This window comes from Gavialis gangeticus, unplaced genomic scaffold (genome assembly GCF_001723915.1).
Source record: "Gavialis gangeticus isolate Ggan-Ray unplaced genomic scaffold, GavGan_comp1, whole genome shotgun sequence".
Classification (NCBI taxonomy): Eukaryota; Metazoa; Chordata; order Crocodylia; family Gavialidae; genus Gavialis; species Gavialis gangeticus.
The window spans coordinates 124,724,201-124,744,200 of NW_017729025.1; the positions used below are offsets into that span (position 1 = coordinate 124,724,201).

Below are 20,000 nucleotides of genomic sequence, written 5' to 3' on the forward strand. Positions count from 1 at the left end.
GGGGGGGATTGGAGGCCCCCCCCCCCCCTCCAACTCAGGCTGGGAAACCGCCAGCCAGCAGCTTCCCTATCCCCAACCTTCCTGCAGACAACACCAGAGATGAGAGCGGGGTATGGGCAGGGCTGCATCAGTGACAGGCAGGCAAGCTTGATTCCACCCCACTCCCAACCCAAGAGGCAAATACCTGTTGGGTTGGGGGGGGGAGGGGAGGTGCTCTAACTGTAACTCATGGTGCTTTATGTGAAGCATCATGAGTTAGAGTGGGGACCTGCATGTCTGTCAGCACCCTGAGTGTCCCAAGGTTACATCAGCTGTCTCTCCTTAGATTCTCCATCTTTCAAGCCAGCTCCCTGTTATTTTAGTTTGGTCCACCACTGCAATACTCTTTCAGATTCCCTGGAGGCCTCCTGTGTCATCTCCAAACCTGCCTTGTTGATCATACAAGGCTTTTTAATTATCTTTTAATACTAGAGGCTGATCATGGCAGGTCTACAAATCTTAATTTAACCCTAGAAGGAGCATCTGGCTCCATCTCCAGGTAATAGGACTAGGACCTCTACCTGAATAAGCAGGCCAGGACTGGAGTCTATCTACATATTGGGTTAAATTAACCTATTAAAAGAAAGGGCCAGAACCTATTCTATCCATTAGGCACCAGTCAACTTTAATACCTAAGACCATTTTTACATATGCTCTGTGGGGTTGTGGGGGGGAGTGAGAGGGGGAGGGCACTTTAATTAGGGTGGCTTCAAGAGCTGCTCTAATTAAAGTGCCCACAGCACCTCATGTATCAGCCTCCTTGTGTTTCAAAATGGAGGTGGGGTGCTTTAACTAAACCTCATCAAATGCCCCGCCACCATTTTGAAGCACAGGGATACTGATATATGAGCTGCTGCAGCATGCTAATTAGACTCAATTAATCTTTCCTTTTTTACTCTACCTTAATTAGGGTTGGAAAGGACCTCAGGAAGCCATTTAGTCCAACCCCCTGCTCAAAGCAGGACCATCCTCAACTAGATCATCTCAGCCAAAGCTTTGTCTATCCAGGTCTTAAAAACCTCCAAGGATGGAGATTCCACCACCTCTCTGGGTAACCTGATCCAGTGCTTTACTATCCTCCTAATATCTAACCTAAACTTCCCTTGCTACAACTTCAGAACGTTGCTCCTTGTTCTGTCACCTGCCACCACTGAGAACATTCTAGTTCCATCCTCTTTGGACTCCCCCTTCAGGTAGTTGAAGGTTTCTATTAAATCCCCTCTCAGTCTCCTCTTCTCTAGACTAAATAAGCCCAGTTCCCTCAGCCTCTCCTCAGAAGTCATGTCCCCCAGCCCACAAACCAGTTGTTGTCCTCTGCTGGACTCTCTCCAACTTGTCCACAGGAATATTTTATACAAGAACATTTTACATTTTATACATCCTTTCGGTAGTGGGGAGCCCAAAATTGAACACAGTGCTCCAGATGTGGCCTCACCAGTGCTGAACAGAGGGGAATAATCACTTGGACCTACTGGCAACACACCTATCAATGCAGCCCAGTATGCCATTAGCCTTCTTAGCAACAAGGGCACACTGCTGGCTCACATTCAGTTTATTGTCCACTGTAACTCCCAGGTCCTTTTCTGCAGAGCTGCTGCCCAGTCAGTCAGTCCCCAGCCTGTACTGGTTAATGGGATGGTTCTGTCCTAAGTGCGGGACTGTGAACTTGTCCTTGTTGAATCTCATGAGATTCCTTTTGGCCTAATCTTCCAATTTGCCTAAGTCACTCTGAATCCTACCCCTACCCTCCAATGTATCTATTACTTCCCCAGCTTGGTGTCATCTGCAAACTTGCTGTGGGTCCCCGACCCCTGGGGCACTCCACTTGATACTGGCTGCCAACGATACATTGACCTGTTAATTATTACCCTCTGGGCCCAATGCTCCAGCCAGTTTTCTATCCACCTTACAGTCCATTCAGCCAGCCAGCCTGTACTTCCTTAGCTTGCCTGTGTAACTGTTGTGGGAGACCATATCAAAAGCTTTGCTAAAATCAAGGAATACCACATCCACTTGTCTTCCCACATCCACAGAGCCAGTCATCTCATCATAGAAGGCAATCAGGTTGGTCAGGCATGACTTGCCCATGGTGAATCAGGTTGACTGTTCCTAATCACCTTCTTGTCCTCCAAGTGCTTTGAGATGGATTTGTTGAGGATCTGCTCCCTGATTTTTCCAGGGACTGACATAAGGCTGACTGGTCTGTAGTTTTCCCTTTCCCTGGATCCTGGCTCTACTTTTTCCCTTTCTTAAATACAGGCACTATGTTTTCCCTTTTCCAATCACCTGGGACCTCTCCAGATTGCCATGAGTTTTCAAAGATGATGGCCAACGGCTCTGCAATCACATCAGCCAGCTCCCTCGTCACCCTCGGGTGCATCCTGTCCAGCCCTATAGACTTCTATATGTCCAGCTTTTCTAAATAGTCCTAATGTGTTCTTTTGCCCCTGTTGTCTGCTTCCTTCCTCCCCAAACTGTCCCCTCCTCCCCAATGCCCGGTGCAGTAGTCTGGGAGCTGACCTTGCCTGTGAAGACTGAGGCAAAAAAGACACTGAGCACTTCAACCTTTTCTGCATCCTCTGTCACAAGGTTGCTTCCTCATTCAGTAAGGGACCTACATTTTCCCTGATCCTACTCTTGCTACTGACATACTTTTAGAAGCCCTTCTTTTTGCCCTTCACATCCCTTGCTAGCTGCAACTCCCATTGCATTTTGGCCTTGCTGACTTTATTCCTACAAGCCCGAGCAATGCTCCTTCATTCTTCCTTAGTTATTTGTTCAAGCTTCCACTTCTTATGAGCTTCCTTTTTGTGATTTAGTTTACTGAAGAGTTCTCTGCTAAGCCAAGCTGGTCTTCTGCCATTGTGCCCATCTCCTTTTCATGGTATGTTCTCGCGCCACCTTTGCCCAATCCACTGCTCTGGCCCTCCAGGAGCCTTCATGTAGGCCCTGGAGGGTACCTCAGTTGTCTTCAGGGTGACCCCCAAACTTACCTGCCATGACTTTGAGTGTTACTTCAGTGGAGGGGGTCCTCTCAGAGGATGCCTCCAGTGCAGTCCCATGTCTCGGCGGGCATTCACAGGGCTCCAACCTCCCCTACACCCTGGCCATGCGCCAACCTTGGAGATGGGCCTCCTAATCCTTTCTTGTAGTCACCCCCTGCTGATGTCTTCCCTGGTCCTATTGCCACTCCTCCTGCCGGTGAGGACCCCTGGATCCTGGCTGGACCTGGAAGGTCTGGTCACCGTTGGCCCTTGGGCCTGTCTTCCTTGTGCTGCCCACATCTGAGGCCATTAGCCTTCACGAAGTCCCCTCGCTTTTGTGCCCTCATTATTAGACCAAGTCCCATCTGCCTTGGCCTTCCGCTAAGGGCTATGCTAACCCACTCTTGCTAAGGGTGGAAAATGGACCAACCCTAAAGGGGAATATGAGTAACACCTTCACTGCAAGCCCCTCACCCTAAGGTGACACAGCATAAAACCAAAATCAAGACGCTGCTACCGTGACTGCCAAGGGAACTTGACAACAGGAAAAAAGACTGAACAGGGAACACCCATAGGAGGGAGTCTCCCCTAGTCTCACGCGCCCCCGGGCTTAGATCCTGGCTTTCACCCCCAACTGGGGTCTCTCTCCCCTTCTCTCCAGCGTCCTCCTCCACCCTGGAGCTGCGACACCCATTGCCTCTACTGAGGGTTCCTGTGCTGATTATCAGCACGGTTACTGCTGCCCTCCTCAGTGGTTCTGTCAGTCCCCCGTCAGTCTTCCCCGCCACAGGGACACCTTGCAGCTCCTACCGTCTCAGCTCCCTCTATTCCTGGCGGAGCTTTCTTCGTGGCGCTGGTTGCTGTGGCTGCTGCTTCTGCTGCTGCTGTTGCCGCCGTCACCTCAGCCGCTGCTTCTGCCATGGCTGCTTCTGCTGCCGCCACTTCCTGCCGTGGCTGCATGCTGCAGTCTCCCGCAGCTCCTCCACTCCTCAGCACCCCTCCTGTGCCTTTGGGGGTGCTTCTTATTTCCGCCGGGTGGCATCTCCCTGTGACGACACCCGGCCTCAGCTGAATATAGGTGTGAGTGACGAATTGCATGGGCGGTTCACCACCGCGCGTTTTCCCACTCTTCCCAGCCCCTGCAACAGGTAAGTTGTTATTTTTTCTTCTTTCTGACTGGGATTTGCCTCTGAGCAAGGCTTCCCCCTTTTCTGGGCCTGTGCCCATGGGACAGCCATATTTGCTAGTCTTCCTGCACATCAGGATGGTTTGTTCCTGCATTCTCAGTAAGGCATCTTTAAAGTACAGCCACCTGTACTTTAAAGAAGTAAATGACTGGATCCTCTTTCTCCCTTATTTTTTGTAACCTACACATTTTATAATCCTTATTTTTTATTACCTACACATGGCTAAGATAATAGCCAGTGCATCTACATGTTAATGCTCATAAAATCTAGTACCTCTGGCCACTTTTACATATGCTCTGAGAGCTACTCTAATTAAAGTGCCACAGCGTCTCGTGTATCAGTGTCCCGTGCTTAAAAATGGTGGCAGGGGTACTTGAACTAAAGCTCATTCATGCTGATACACAAGACACAGGAGGTTGCTGGAGTACAGTAATTACTGTGCTTCAGCAGACTCAATTGAGTCTGCTCTGACACGCTGTAATTACAGTGGAGCAGCCTCCATGCTGGTGTACAGGCACTCTCCACTGTGAGATACTACAAAAATATGAATTAGCTTGGCTTAATGCACATTAACTAAAGCACGTGCTCTTCAAGTGATGCTTAATGCACATTAGCCTATTTTAATGCGCATTAAGTAAAAAGCACAACTTTTTACATGATGCTTTAATGTGCATTAAAATAGGCTAATGCACATTAAAGTACACAGATAGATGTACCCAGTCAGTATGCCTACATGAGACACTATGTTACCATAGTGACAAGCTCCGACAACATAGCATGTTGCTAAGGCAGGGGTGGGCAAAATGCGGCCAGCAGGCCGGATACAGTGCACCAGGCCATTCTATCCGGCCCACGAGGCCCCTAAAAAGTTTAAAAATTAATATTTATCTGCCCCGACTGCCTGTCATGCAGTCCTCCATGGCTTCCCAAAACTCAGTAAGCGGCCCTCTGCCCAAACTAATTGCCCACCCCTGTGCTATGGCAATGTAGCAACAGCAGGCACAAACCATAGCAACCAGCCATATCACCGTAGCTCATCACTATTTCAACATAGCATCTAAAAACAACCATGCACTGCCGGGACTGCATAGCACTGCTTTAGCAAGTATTACATGACTGCACAGTACCAAGTGTGCAGTCAGGAGCACATTTAGACATGCCCAGTGTGTCACAAAAATAGATGCATTGATGAAATGTTAAGGACTTAAAGAGGTTGAAATGGGATCATAGTTAGGTCCCTAAATCCTAAGAGAACAGAGTCTGGATGAAAGAGTAAAGAAAACAAAGATAAACTGATGTTAGGTACAGCTAATTGACAGAAAAAACAAAACATAATTTATATAATATATTTAGATTTATAATACCTTAAGCTTTATGATATTTACACGTTCTTTTACCAATGTTACTACAATAAAATATATTGGTTGATAAGCTTCTATTCTGAAAGAATAACGGCTTTTTTACATCTACAAATCTACATGGAAATCCTGTCCACTTTTGCCTGGCACCAATTTTGTATTATTATTTCATTTATAGAATACGCTGTCAACTTCTCAGCATGAGCCGTTGTGAGGAAAAGGTTTGATTTAATAGTTCTTCATTACAATATTTCCTGCAGAATCTTATGATTAGCTCACTATGTCTTGACATTGTAAACTACAGTTTTTTTCCCTGAAAAGAAATAACTTTGTTAACATTTTTCTTTAGAGCAGTAATGCAATTCAAATGAAAGCAAAAGGAAGTAACTAAGCTTTATGGTGGATGATACATTATTTAGCTACAGTGAAGACACTTTTATGTGTCAACATTATGGCTAGGAGGAATTCTGTATTATAAAATATATTAAGGACAAATTTAAGGAGTGTTCCCCAAGACCAGGAAAACCGTAGAACTGAGTATGTATAAACAGAGGTACCAAACCTCCAATTGCATACAAGAGGCTGGATCTTTATGCCTTCAGGGGATCTCAGTTAGAACAGCTGGGATTTCTGTGGAGAGAAGTGTTCATTCACATGGACCCTTGTTACCCCAAGAGGCACCCTCATGAACAGGGAACGGAGAGGCTCTGTCACCAGGACGCTTCTTGGGGTAACAGGGAACATTGGTCACAAACTGACAGCAGATTTAGGCTAAATATCAGGCAAAACTTCTTCACTGTAAGGGTCGCCAACATTTGTAATGGGCTTCCAAGGGAGGTGGTGTTCTCCCCTACCTTGGGGGTCTTTAAGAGAAGACTGGATAGGCATCTGGCTGTCAAATAACACTGCATATCAAATAATATTTTTAGGTTGAAAACCTGGTTCCTCTAAAGCTAATGTAAGTTTTGCCACTGATTTCACTGGGGCCACAAGTTCACCATTCATGCATTTCTCTACCTCAGAAAAATGATAAGTAGAAGAGAAAGGGCTAAGGCGATCACCCAAGAGAACAAAAGTATCCTTTGGCACAAATATAGGAGGAACCAAGGAAAGAAAGAATAGTGAGACAGTTGTTAGTAAAATAAAATTATCTGGTAAAGTATCATATATATATATTCAAGTACGTGGGGGTAAGTTGGAAGTGTGTGTGTATATATATGTATGTTTGTATGTGTGAACGTATGTATGTATATATAGGTATACATGTGTATGTATATATATGTATAATATATAATTTTTGATGCCAAATAAAGAAAAATAAAGATTAAGACACAAAAAGTTCCTATATCTTGAAACACAGTAGGTACGTCTAGACAAGACGTTTACTCCTCAGTTGACTAGCTACATAGTAAACATCTCGCCATGTACATGTGTGCTGCTATTAGGCTGAAATAAAATTATTTACTCCTCAGCAGAACAGTACTTACAGAATAGTAAATACAAGTACTATGCTGCTGCAGAGTAAAAAACTCCACAGCACCACATGTGTAGATATTGCCCTGGCTGGCTGGGGCATGAGGGGGCTTCAGTGCAGAGGCTGCCTGCTGGCTAGCCCCACACTGAAGCACCCTCATGCCCCAGCCAGCCCCTCCACAGCATTTTGAGCCAGAAGGAGCAATCCCAGGCTGGCAGGCTGACCCCCTGAGCCCACTGCCAGTCAGGGCTGCTCCACCCCAGCTCAATGTGCTATTCATGAATAAACTATGGAGCTTATTGCTCCGCAGTTTATTGCTTCCAGGAGTACCTGGGAGCAATAAACTCCAGAGCAATAACCTCCACAGTTTTTTCATGTGCCATAATTTCACATGTAGACACACCTAGTGAGCTTTTATCACATATGTATGTGAGTCTTCCAAAGGCTACCATTTCAGATATTAAATTAGTTTTTGATCTTTGGAAATGAACATTTCCACTTTTCAAAAAAAAGTCATTTACATACAGAAATAACATAAGAAAAGAACCAAAGGCTTTTCAGAGTTTCTGAGGTCTTATTTGTATCTGTGTCAGTCCTGGTATGAAAATTTCAGATATTAAAGGAGCATCCATATTTAAATAAAATTATTTGGTTGCACTCATCTCTTCAAATATCACACACTGCAGAGTTTCCAAAAAGGCAGTATAAGGTACATATTCATTTCAGATATTGCCAAAAGTATGATTTAATGCAGGACTTGTTTGGTTTAATGCTAAACCTAATTGTTTAATACAGCTAGAATGGATTGTCCCATTTTAGAGTTCCCAAAATATTGTTTCTGATAAGAAGGGTTGAGTTAACTCTAAAAACAAAATCCTCATGCAATGGCAGTGAAATTTAAAACAGGGTCATATTTGTGTTGCCATCACTTTGTAAGTTTTAAAAGAAAGTACAATCCAGTTCACATGAAGGAGAAAAGAGATGTATTAATGCATGTTCTATACATAGCCAAGTGGGAGAATTGCCATCTGGCACTGATGCTTGGTATAATAACAGAAGGAAGCAGTAGTAAATCTGGGGGTTAAGGAAGCTGAACTCACCATATGTATTAGGAGATTAGTATTATAAATGCCTTCAAATAAGTTAACACACTAGTAAGTAACAGACTACTAGGGAAACTTTTTTCTATTTATATACAGAGATTTAAACCAGCTTCATATTAAATAACAAATAATATATTTTACTGCTAGGTAAATAAAATATAACTTATATAATACACTCACTTCTTCGTATTCTAAGTATAGTTCTTCTTTTGTCATTGAAAGAATGCCTCTCTCAGTGATGTTCCCTTTCTGACCATCAATGGCAAAATCCAGCTGAAAAATATATACAAATTACTTGAAATGTGCATCAAATGCTTTTTGATTGCATACCATAGTTAAAATAGCTAGGGACCTGAGCCATAGTTACTTAAACCTTAAATTAAAGTTTAAATAATATTGTTCTATAGACATGTTCATTCATATCAGACATTTATTTTGTGACTACTTGAAAATATATATGTTATAAACCATTATTGGGATAGGTCTGATTTAGGCGTATATAATATGTAGTATATAATATATATTTATAATATTTAACTATGCTGGTGTCCAATGTAGTGACAGGTGGAATAAATGTATGGCTTGACAGTATTCACACACACAGACACACACAATATTTCATATGTCTATACGAAAACTCCTTTAGAATGAGTGACCTAAACATTTCATACAGCCAAAGTTATTTTTTCTATAATAGTTAAGTTGGCAAAGCAATTTCTATGACATATATAGTATGATGATGATGACAACAACAACAAGGGTGATGATGAATCAGTCATACTAAGCTGTCTGGAGCTGTATATGAAGTATGTTATGACAGGGCTGACAGAATAATGTGCTTGGTCCTCTGACAGAAGTATGGACTTCAAGTAAGTGGGAGGTATTACCTCCATAGCTTAGACAAAGATGAAGAAAATAGCAACATAAAAATATCATGTGATTTTTCAATTGTTATTGTCCATGAACTATATATTACAATCAAGATACAGTGATAATAAAAAGAAAGAGAGGAGGTGTTTCATTGTGCCTTTTCTTTTCCATTTGATTGGAATGTTTAATTGAAATATACCAGGTGGCACAACACAACATAATTGTCTGTTAACAAAAAGTTGATCAACTCCATAAGCTTACTATAAATACAGGCTGCCAGCCATCCTGAAAGATAAAAAAAAATAAATTATTGGGACACAACATCCACTGTAGACTGTATCATGCTATACAACCTTGTGGATAAGAAGACCAGGACAGAACTACTCATTAATATTGCTATCCCAGGAGATTATACTGTGCACAGCACCTAAGAGAATATCACAACCTGGTCACAAAAGTGAAGATGATGTGGTACCTCAAGAAGATTTGATTATACCATATTTTCTTGTATATAATACATCCCAAAATAATATATGCATCTTGTTTTTGAAAGGTAGAATGAAGAAAAATAATCTTTCCTGGCAGTAAGTAACTGAGCAGCAGCAGCTAGGGACCTTAGCCTGCTCACTGTTCTGCTCCCTGCGAATCAAGGGCAGACATTATTTTCACTTTTACCCAGCTGAAGCTTATGGGGCAGAAACTGCTGTTGTTGCATTTCCTCACAAATAATATGCAATCCAATTTCCAGCAGCTGGTTTCGGGAAAAAAAAGTACATGTTGCATGCAAGAAAATATGGTGCTTAAAGTTGCTGGTGAAGGCATTAAGAATGCTGGAAATGGAGTAAAGCATTTCATTCGTTTAAAATGTCGTGCTCCTTCAGGTAAGGATTACCTGAAAGAATTATGTTTGTGATTCTTTTTCTGTGAGTATGTAAGCATGGTTTGACTGTTTATGGCCTGCTATATTCTGCACATGCATCAATGGCTGTTATAACGCAAGAACAAAAATGAAGAAGAAGAAAGAAGATAAGAGAACAATAATGATAATGGTGATGATAATAATGATAATATACATCTTTGGGGAACCTGATATTTTCCAGTTACTCATTACTATACATCTTATTTAAAAATCAAATCTCTCAATTTTAAAAAATTCCAGCTATGACAGTGACCTCATATTACCGCCATAATAATGCTAAGAAAAAAAACTACCTCTGCATTAAGTTTCCTCTTGGATGCTGTAGTTTTCCTAAAAGAGTTTTTTGCCTCCTTCTAGATCTTCATGAAAGTATGAAAGGAAAAAGAGGTTCTAAACAGATTATGATAGTATAGCACCTTGTCTTTTAATATCATTGGGTTGTGGGAACTTACTGAGTAAAATCCAGGACAACTGAAGTCAGGAAGGCTTAGCCATTAACCTTAGTGGAATCCCAGACTTTGGGGTAACTGATTACTGATTAATTTAACTGATGTTAAAGTAAAATGGACTGTCATGTACCATTACATAGTAGTCCAATTTTCTGCACAAGATAATGGTTTGGTGGGAACTTACTAGTGGAGGCCATACTAGCGGATGCCCTGCTGCTTGCTGTTGACTAAACAGGAGGCAAAAACAGCACTATATTTTAAACCATGGTTTTTGCCTACCTGCCTGTCACAGAGCACTCAGGTGCCCTGCGCCTGAGAGCAGAAGAACAGCTCGGGTGAGACCCCTGGTGAGAAGAAGGGGGAGGCTTAGCTGTCAGTCACCAGGGCAGCCAGAGTCACAGGTGCTGGTTGCTAGGGCAACCGGTGGGGCCAGCTGACAGGAAGGGGCAGGGCCTGGCCCATATAAGCCCAGGCAGGGGGCCAGGAGGGCAGTTTCCCTCTGGTGACCGAGGGAGGAGGAGCTCGGCTAGTACAGTTGGAGGGGAGAACTCTGACTGTGTGAGCATCCTCTGGTCACTGCTGGGGTTGGAATGTTTTCCCGGTAGGGACTGAATATTGTTTGGCCGGACAGTCCAGCTTTTTATGTTATAGCCCAGGGGCTTTGTGTTTTTGTGTTCTCTGTTTTAACCGGAGGACCGGGTGAGGCTATTAGGGGTTGGAGGCCTCATAGGGACTCCACGGTAGCATGGGGACCCTGGCGCCAGACAGGGAGCAGCATTTGGGGTGCATTGGCCCCAGTCCCAGAGCAAGAGGGGCAGTGAGAAGTCCCAGAGCAAGGGGGGCAGTGAGGAGCCTGGAGAGAGGGCCACAAGGAGTGAGAAGCCCCAGAGCAAGGGGGGCCACAAGGAGCCCAGAGAAAGGGCTGCGAAGAGCGAGAAGCCCCAGAGTAAGGGGGCAGTGAGAAGCCCCAGAGCAAGGGGGGGGCGGCGAGAAGCCCCAAGGAGGTAAAGGAGAGGGCCAAGCCACAACAGGGCCCAGCTCAAAAACTACGTCAGTACCATCTGTGAAGATGGGGCTGTGGTGTAGGGGTGGAAAAGGAGCCACAGATAGCGCCCCCTGGCACTGGGGCGCATAAAGTGGGCAGTCTCCCGCTAATTACATCAGTCAATTAATCAATTAAAATCAAGGCGTGGCAGGAGAGTAAGCAGGCGGTTGGCCCATAACAGGAGGGTGGAGCCACCAATAGAAAGGCTCCAGTAAAGATACTCCTGTCTAACTGCCGATCAGGAGCGAGTGGCAAGGCCCCTCTGCCAACTGGCAGGGGGATGTGCAGGGGGAACCTGCAAGATAAAGGAGCTGCCACACAGTCCACTTCCACCCTGAATTCAGTAGGTCCCTACTAATCTCCCTTCTTTCTCCATTGTGGAGTGCTGCTCAATGCTCGTCTGGCTTTTTGTTTTTTTACCTTAGTTTATGGTTGTCTCTGAGGAAGCTGATTTAGTTTTTTAAACAAGTTATATAAGCATCTTACCAAAATATATCTATTATAGCAAAATAACATTTAATACATTTGACTACATCAATCACTACTACTAATATATTAAGATAAAGCTATGATATAGTATATCTGGATTATTTAGTGTATGGTCCTCCCTTAACTCCTTTCAGGCCTTGTGCTTTATTTAGTTATGCTTGATGGCTTTCTTTACTTTGCTAACCAAGTTAGCTGTCACATCTGCATAAGTTCACACTATGGTCACTCACAAACAGGCTTTTGCCTTCTGCTTAGGAACGCTTCTGCATCTTAGCCTAGGCCCCTTGAAAATGGCCAGGACTAGCAACAACATTACTAGAGAACTGGACACAGGTGTAGCCAGCAGCCTTCAAGGAAGAGTAGCAATAGTGAGATTGGAAGGATAGAGAGCAATTGCGTAATCATTTGGAAAACGTACAAGCTAATGATAAAGAAAGCCTTGTATCATCAAACCACTTTTATGCCTGTCACTCACATTGGGCACAATTAACTATACCTGTAATGATGTCTTTCACATGATACACCACATCCTTGATGCCCTCATGTGTTTCTAAATACAAAAGAGCAAGTCTTTGGATACCTAATAAGAATATGAGTACTGAATTTTGACAAAGCTTTTAGCCATTAATAAGAACCTTGGAGCACAGGGTAGAAAGGGATCTCTGAAGTCACTGAGCCAAGTTGTCTACTGTTTCAGGTAACCATACATGAAATAAAATGCTTTCAGGATGGAACTGAAAAGTCAATTCCTACTGGAAAGTTATTCCAGAACTTCATTAATATGATCATTAGAAACTCTATTCTAATATCCAGTCTAAATTTATGTGCAAATTTATACACATATAGTATATTTAAAGATACTAAAGATCTGTATTTAAATAAAAGTCAAATTAGACTTGTTTGCAAATAAAGCAGAAGTTGAGTCAAGGAAGTGCATTTTCATCTTCAGTAATTATTATGCAGCATTAATAATGTCTTCTTAAAGTATCCAGACATAAAAATAATATGCCCCTTTTTCTTTTAGGGCACAATTCTCCTGTCATGTATGCAGAGCACATCTCTGCCTTTTGGCATAATTTAAATGAAAGATACACATACTGGGTCTCACTTTCTCAGATTACATTAAATTATTATTTTATTCTTTTCAGGTTCCAGTACAGGGTGAGCAAAATGTGGCCTGCAGGCCAGATCCAGCCTTCCAAGGGATGTTATCTGGCCTGCAGCAGGTCTCTTGGCCCTGTCTAGCCCAGGAGCAGGGGGCATCCCAGGCCAAGGTATGTGCAGCCAGTCCCGCTGCCCTCAGGCAAGTAGCAGGGTTCAGGCAGCACAGCACCTAGATTCAGCTTTCCAGCTACATCAGCAGTGGTAGCTCCCTCTGGTTGCTGCTGCAAGTGTCACCGCTCCTGCCAGACTGGGCCCTGCCCATCCACCCCACCTGCACCCCTGGCACACCAGATGGAGTGGGTGAGCAGGCAGGGTCTCCATGGAGACCAGCCTGGGACCCTCACCAGCAGAGAGGGCTCAGCTGGGTAGATGGGATGGGGCCACAGGTGGGTGGGAAGCAGCATCCGGAAACAGGATGGATGGATGGATGGGCAGGTCTGGTGTCAGGATCGTGAGGCAGTGACTGTGTGGAGCTGGGGCCCAAGCTCAGGGCAAAGCTATGATGCAGGGAGTGGATTGAGGCTCTGTCCCAGGCCTCAGCCTTGCACTGTCACCTCCCCATGATCCCAGCCCCAGCCCTAGCTCCCACTCACCTGTTCTACTCCCAGACATTGCTTCCTGACTACCTGCAGCCACAACCATCCATGCAATCGAGCCTGCCCTGCCTATGGGGGTCCAGGGCCTGTCTCAATGGAGACCCTACCTGTTCACTCTGTCTGGTGCCCTTGGTAGTGGGTGCAGGGTGAATGGGCCCAGGCTGGATAGAATCAATCCTCCCCCGCTCCACAACCTGCTGCACTGGGTCAGCACCTCACCCCTCCTGTCATGCCAGGTCAGCACCCACATCAACAAACAGCTCACCAAAACTCCCTAAGTGGCCCAAGTAATTGCCCACCCCTGTTCTAGTACCATGCCTATCACCGTGGAGTCTGCTGTTTGAAAATTATTTTGGTATGTGCCTGAATTTCAAACAGGCAACAGGTAGGTGCCTACCAATAGGATTAGAAAGAGGAGTGAGTTGTCCAACAGAATAAATATGTCCAAAACACTAATAACATTTGTCTTTTAAAGTTTAGAGACACTTCAAAAAGTTCCTGTGCCAACTAAATTTAAGACAGTATTTTTCTGCACAACTAATCTTGGTCACCATTCATAGCACCCTTCTAAGTTGTCAAGTATTATAAATGTGCAAATATGGAAAGGACAGAAAATGAACAGCTCTACAGGATACAATTCAGAGGGGTTTGTTTGTTTATCTGTTTTGACAAAAAGTAGTAATAATCATATTGGAAGGAAAAGCATGGGACCAGATCTCCATAGTCCTAGTATAAGTCAATGGAACTATGACAGTTCATTCCATCAGAGGGACTGCACTTTGACAGTTGAATGCACAGACAAAGAAAATCCCTTGTATATATGAATATTCCAAGATTCATAAGGCAATTCACACAGCAGATAAGTCCTTCCCACTTGCCAGCAAGACTTGTTAAGTAGTTCCCAAAGGGAACTGATAGCCGGCAGCAAGCCCTTGTGGAAGTTCAAGATGACATGATTGGCATTATTTTCTGTTGGGTTAAGGTGCATGATTACACTGAAGAGTGACTCTTTCCCAGGCCACTTCCTTCTGCTTAGACACATGCCTGATCATTGTGCTCATGTGGAGAAGCTTTCATGGGGTGGGAAGAGGTGAATGATTTCTTTGACCTTTCTTTTTAAAGACCCAGTTTACACTATGAATGTGAAAAAACTACATTCTTCTTTATTTTAGCAAAGTTGAGAGGTTCAGTGCACATGAAACATGCTGCTATCATGTGCTATGCTAAACAGATTGGAACTGAGCAGGATTAAGTGATATGTTGCTACTGGTGGCCCATTAATACTACAGTTCCTAGCACTTCTAACCAAAGTGGAACTGAATTGATGTTTAGTATGGGTGGAAAGTTTTTTCAAAATATTCATAATATAGACTAGGCCCAAACATTATTGAGTAATTGAAATAGGATTTTTTTCTTCTTTTTATTCACTCTCTGCTATGCAGAGAGGGATTATATGACTTCAGCTCTGCAGATGTGTGTGTGTTATTTTGCTCTAATGAAACCTGAATTCATAAACAAACAATAGCGTGGTAACTTGTTATTTTTTTAATGGCTAAATGAAAGATAAGGAGGAAAGACAGAAAATAGAAACTAAAAAGAGAGCCAAAAGCAAACTGAAAAGAGGGATAAAAGAAAAAAAATAAAAGTAAAACATGAAAGGCATAAACATGAAGTGGCTAAAACCAAAAGGAAATAGAAAGCAATGAAGAGAATATAAATTAGAAGATGGAAAAGAAAAGAAAAGAAAAGAAAAGAAAAGAAGATGTAGAGCTATGTTCTGAAAAAAGTCTTTGGAAAAACAATGAAAGAAAAAGAATGAAATACAGAAAGGAAAGGTAAAAAAAACTCCCACGAAGAGTTGGAGAGAATAAAATGTAAAGAAAAAGAAAACAGTAAACAAGAATAATAGTATCAAAATCAGCAAATCTGACAGCCACAGGCCAAACCTAAGAACTCCTTAAGTTCATATTTCCCTCACTTCCTAGTTTTTTTCTGAAAAACCTTAAGTACCTAGGTGAATCTTTCCTTTAAGCCTGTGGAAAAGGCTGTAAGAAAAACATAATACACTAAATAAGACTCTCTACCACATGGCAGGGTAAGTAGTCAGTTACTCCTTTGTAGAAAATATGTTGTATTGTATTAAAATTATAATATAAGCCCTAAAATATATTAAATTGCATTTTAAACCTAATTTGCCCAGTTTAAAATTATTACTCAAATGAAAGGTAGAGAATCAGGCCCAACATGCAATAATAGCTACTTTGTTAAGCTGCAAGATGTATCCCAAATGTAATTTCATTAAAAACTGTTGGGTATTGGATGGCTGGGTGTTAAACTCCCATTAGGGTTCTGCAACTAACTGAACATAAGGATCATATGGAGTGACCCACACTTTCCAATCACACAGAAATTATTTTTATAGTGAAGTTGTTGGTTAAATAAGCCATCATTTTAGGAGGTGTAGAAACATGTTTTCGTAAAAACAATACCAAATTCATGTTTAAATTTTAAAAGGGTACAATGATTACGTGGGACCTAAAAAGCCAAGCTAATTTAAAAAATGAAATGAACAAACAAAGAGAACTTGAAAGACAGTAGAAGTTAGACTGATCAATTCTCATTTCAATAGATGTGCACAAAGAATTAATTGAAGATGTGTAATTATCAAGGGATTAAATATAATTGGGTTTATGCCAACATGATAGATGGAGGAAAAATTAATTCAAAATATAAACAATCTTTGTTAACAGAATTTGTATAGTTCCATCAGATAAAATAATCCATAATCTATGGAGACTATACCCCAACAAACTATTTACTGTCTCAGCGATTCATCCTAAAAAAAACTTTAGGCCTATTAATTTTGAAATGTTAATATTTATAAACCCATTAGAAGATAACAAATGTATAAGTAAGCAGTCTGAAATATGCTTTATATGCAGATCAATATAAATAATACAGTTTAATATAAACACTATGACAATCAGCCTTCATATATATTGACAAGATTCCCCAAAGGTTTGTTACCATACAAAGGAGTGGGACAAATTACTTATTTATATATACAAAACATGCTTATAAAGGCCAGCTGCAGGTATTTTTTGGAAAGTGCATTTTAATAAGGTCCTATTCAGTAGGGGAACAAATGGGGAAAAAGTAGTTTGCACTACAGAGTTTAGTGCAAGAGCTTTCTCTTTTTCTAACAACGAAATCAATCATTTGTCCAGACTGTGGGGAGTCAGAGTTAGTTACTGAAAAGAGCTCCATATATAAACAAGTCAATAACTCATTGTGTGTTATTGTTGAACTGAAGAAGTCTGCTTTCAAAAAGCTGCCCCTGCTTCTCTGAGAATGAATGTCACTGTATTCAGAGATTGGGAGAGGGGTCTTTTGTTTCTAGCTATTGCTGGCTGCCATTTATGTATGGGAAAGGAGAAGTGACTGCTAGTTGTCTCAGGAAAACCACACCATAACTACTACATAACTCTACACTATGGATGTCCTAAAAAAGATCCCATTTTTGGAAACTTATTTTTGTTAAACATTTTATAAGTTTTCATGAGCATCTGAGATCCTTATTAATATTCTGTATAGTTTTTCATTTTATAAATAAGAAAAAAAAAAGATTAAGGATGACAAAATATCAAATCATCAGCTTTTAGTTGAGGGGGTATACTTAAATATATTTAAATAATTAACAAATTATCTCTCTGATAACTTTTATAAATGTTAATGTATGTCATATAGATGTTAGTGCATGTAGTTATATAATAGTGCTTTGACCTGTCTTCTTTTTTGCCATTCTGTATTTCTTGTAATGATTTAAAAAATAACAAAACTCAGGGTGAGTTGTAGGTGAGCCGTCTCAATTCAGATTTGGGGAAAAAGTGACAAGTGACCATTATTTAAGGTCATTTTGTAAAAGTTTATATTGATTCCTTTGCCTGTCAACAACTCCAAAAAAGGTCTAGTCCTTTAGACTGAAAATGTAATGGACTCTAGGCTCTGAAGCTGAGAACACATAAGTGAATGACACGCCATAGGTCAGTAGACCTATTGAATTCAGTTGGACCATTTACAGCTGTACAGTTACTCACATGTATAAAACATTTGTAAGGGTATGTATGGCCTTAGTTTATATGGGGATTAATGCTTTAGGATTATTTAGGTACTGATAAAATCAACTTTCCAGCAATCCTTATAACGAAGATTTTTAAATTTTAAATTGCCTATACTAAATAGTCTTCCTACTGATTCTTCCTTCCTTTAGAACATTGAAAAACTCATTCATAATCTTCAGGTTATCCATAATGGACCTAAAGCACTATGTAAAAATGTCTTCTTTATCATGTAAGAAAGACTAAGACAGTGCCTTTGAGCTAGCATACTCTGTGCAGCATGGAGGCTGGATGGATGGTGTCCTGAACCAAGTCACATCTAATCATCAATAAATACTAGGAGTGAACAGTAAAAGCCTACAGCTCTCCCAGATACATACCACTGTAAATAAAAAAATAAAAAAAATTATACCACTTAAATAAAAAAAACCTAATAGGACGTCTAATGAATATTAGGTCTCCAGGATACCTGAGAGTAGGACCTGGTACCTAGCCCTGAACAGCCTGCATTTCTGGTTTGGAAAATGCTTGAATTTGAGGGGACAGGATATGGCCAGGTTATGCTTGAGCCCCCTGGTCCCTGGATGCACCACTGCAATGGTGTAGACAAGACCACAGAGGCCAGGTCTGCAGAAGTAGTTTACCGATATAAGAAACAGCTACATTTTAAAGCAGCTTCTTTAACCATTATAATATAAAAATGCATTCTGCTTAGTTCTGAGAGCAGCTGACCCACTGGGTGAAAACAGAATTTAATTAGATACACTGACTGGTTAACAGTGACAAAATCAAGACTCTTAACTGTTAGAATCCAAAAGGTTTGCATACAATTTCTTTGAGCAAAAATATATGTAGCTAGAGTCATATCTCATCAGTACTCAAAAGAAGATTCAACCGTAAAGAAAGGCAGACAAGGTATACAGTTCAACTGCCTTGGGGATTCTAGTGCATGAAGACAGATTAATTTGTAGCTGTCACTCCATAGGCCACCCCTGAAAACTCTGGGCTTCCTCACCATGCATCAGTACTATTTGTTGTTGGAGATGCTTATCCAAAAGAGTACAGATGTCAGAGGTCTTGAGTGCACTTTGTATTTCTGTCTTGAACTACACCACCAGAAGACAGGGTGATGCAGTGCAAAGTCGAGCTCCAGAATATTCTGCACAGGTAACACATAAATAGAGTAGTAGGTTGTGTATTAGAGATGCTTAATTACAACCACACCTTAGCTAATATTCTAAATAATACTTGTCAAAGTAACTGATGTTGATTTACAAGAAAACTGCTCATATCAGTGGCCTTGGGAGAGTTTGCTGACCTGTCCATTATAACATCTTTATTTTTAAGCTTAGAAATCTAGACATGGAGTTACTGGGCATGTTTACATCTTGTAGGAAGGTTATGAAAACATGCTCATCCACTCACTTTTACTAAACATGCACACATTGTGAAAAACATGTCACATTGTTGCTTTTGGCATGTGCCCAGGGTGCTACCAAGAGCTGCTCTCCATTCACTGAATGGTTCTGGGTACACCCAGTGATAACCATAGATACAGTACATGATTTTTTTTGGCACACAGGGTGGGCAAAACAAGCAAATTGGTAGAATGTGTTCTCATGGCACCACCTGGTAGCACTGTCCAATGTGGTGCAGGCCTGCCTCAGTGTAATATACCTAGAATTTCAAAATGCCATTTTTATTATTTTTCAGAGTTCAACCAGACTTCAACAAAATTAATGTGGAAATGGGACAAGGTGCTGCTTCCCTAATGTACAGAGAAATTTATACTGGGGTATTCAACTGACAGATTTTGTGACCAATGATATGAAACAAATTTATAATAGTGTAAAGTGATCTGAAATGTGCTACAGGTTACTAACACATTGCTAATGCTTAATAAAATGCACAGGTACAAGTACAAGGAATATTAGCAAAATAAGGTACACATACCATATTATATGAAGATTCTGATAGATGTTTAGGAAAGACATTTAGATTTTTTTAAAGTTTAAGTACATGCAATTTGTGATTTGTATGACAGGGTCATTAATAGTCATCCTAGACATTTCAGTGACGTGTCAAAGGATAAAAAAGTTAACAAAAAGAGTTAGATGTCTGGATGTAAAATATCCATACTACTTTTGGACACCTCATCTTAGGAACAATTCAATGCAGATGAAAAATATTCAGAGAGGGATAATG

At 41.5% G+C, this 20,000-nt stretch overlaps 1 protein-coding gene across 1 annotated transcript in view; it reads right to left on the reverse strand.

Annotated features, from left to right (window-relative positions):
- Positions 1–20,000, reverse strand: part of DCDC1 (doublecortin domain containing 1) — a 236,073-nt gene that overhangs the window by 9,545 nt on the left and 206,528 nt on the right. The window contains exon 8 of the mRNA XM_019519509.1: positions 8,326–8,418. Coding sequence (XP_019375054.1) covers positions 8,326–8,418 — 93 coding nt within the window. The remainder of the gene's footprint in view (positions 1–8,325; positions 8,419–20,000) is intronic.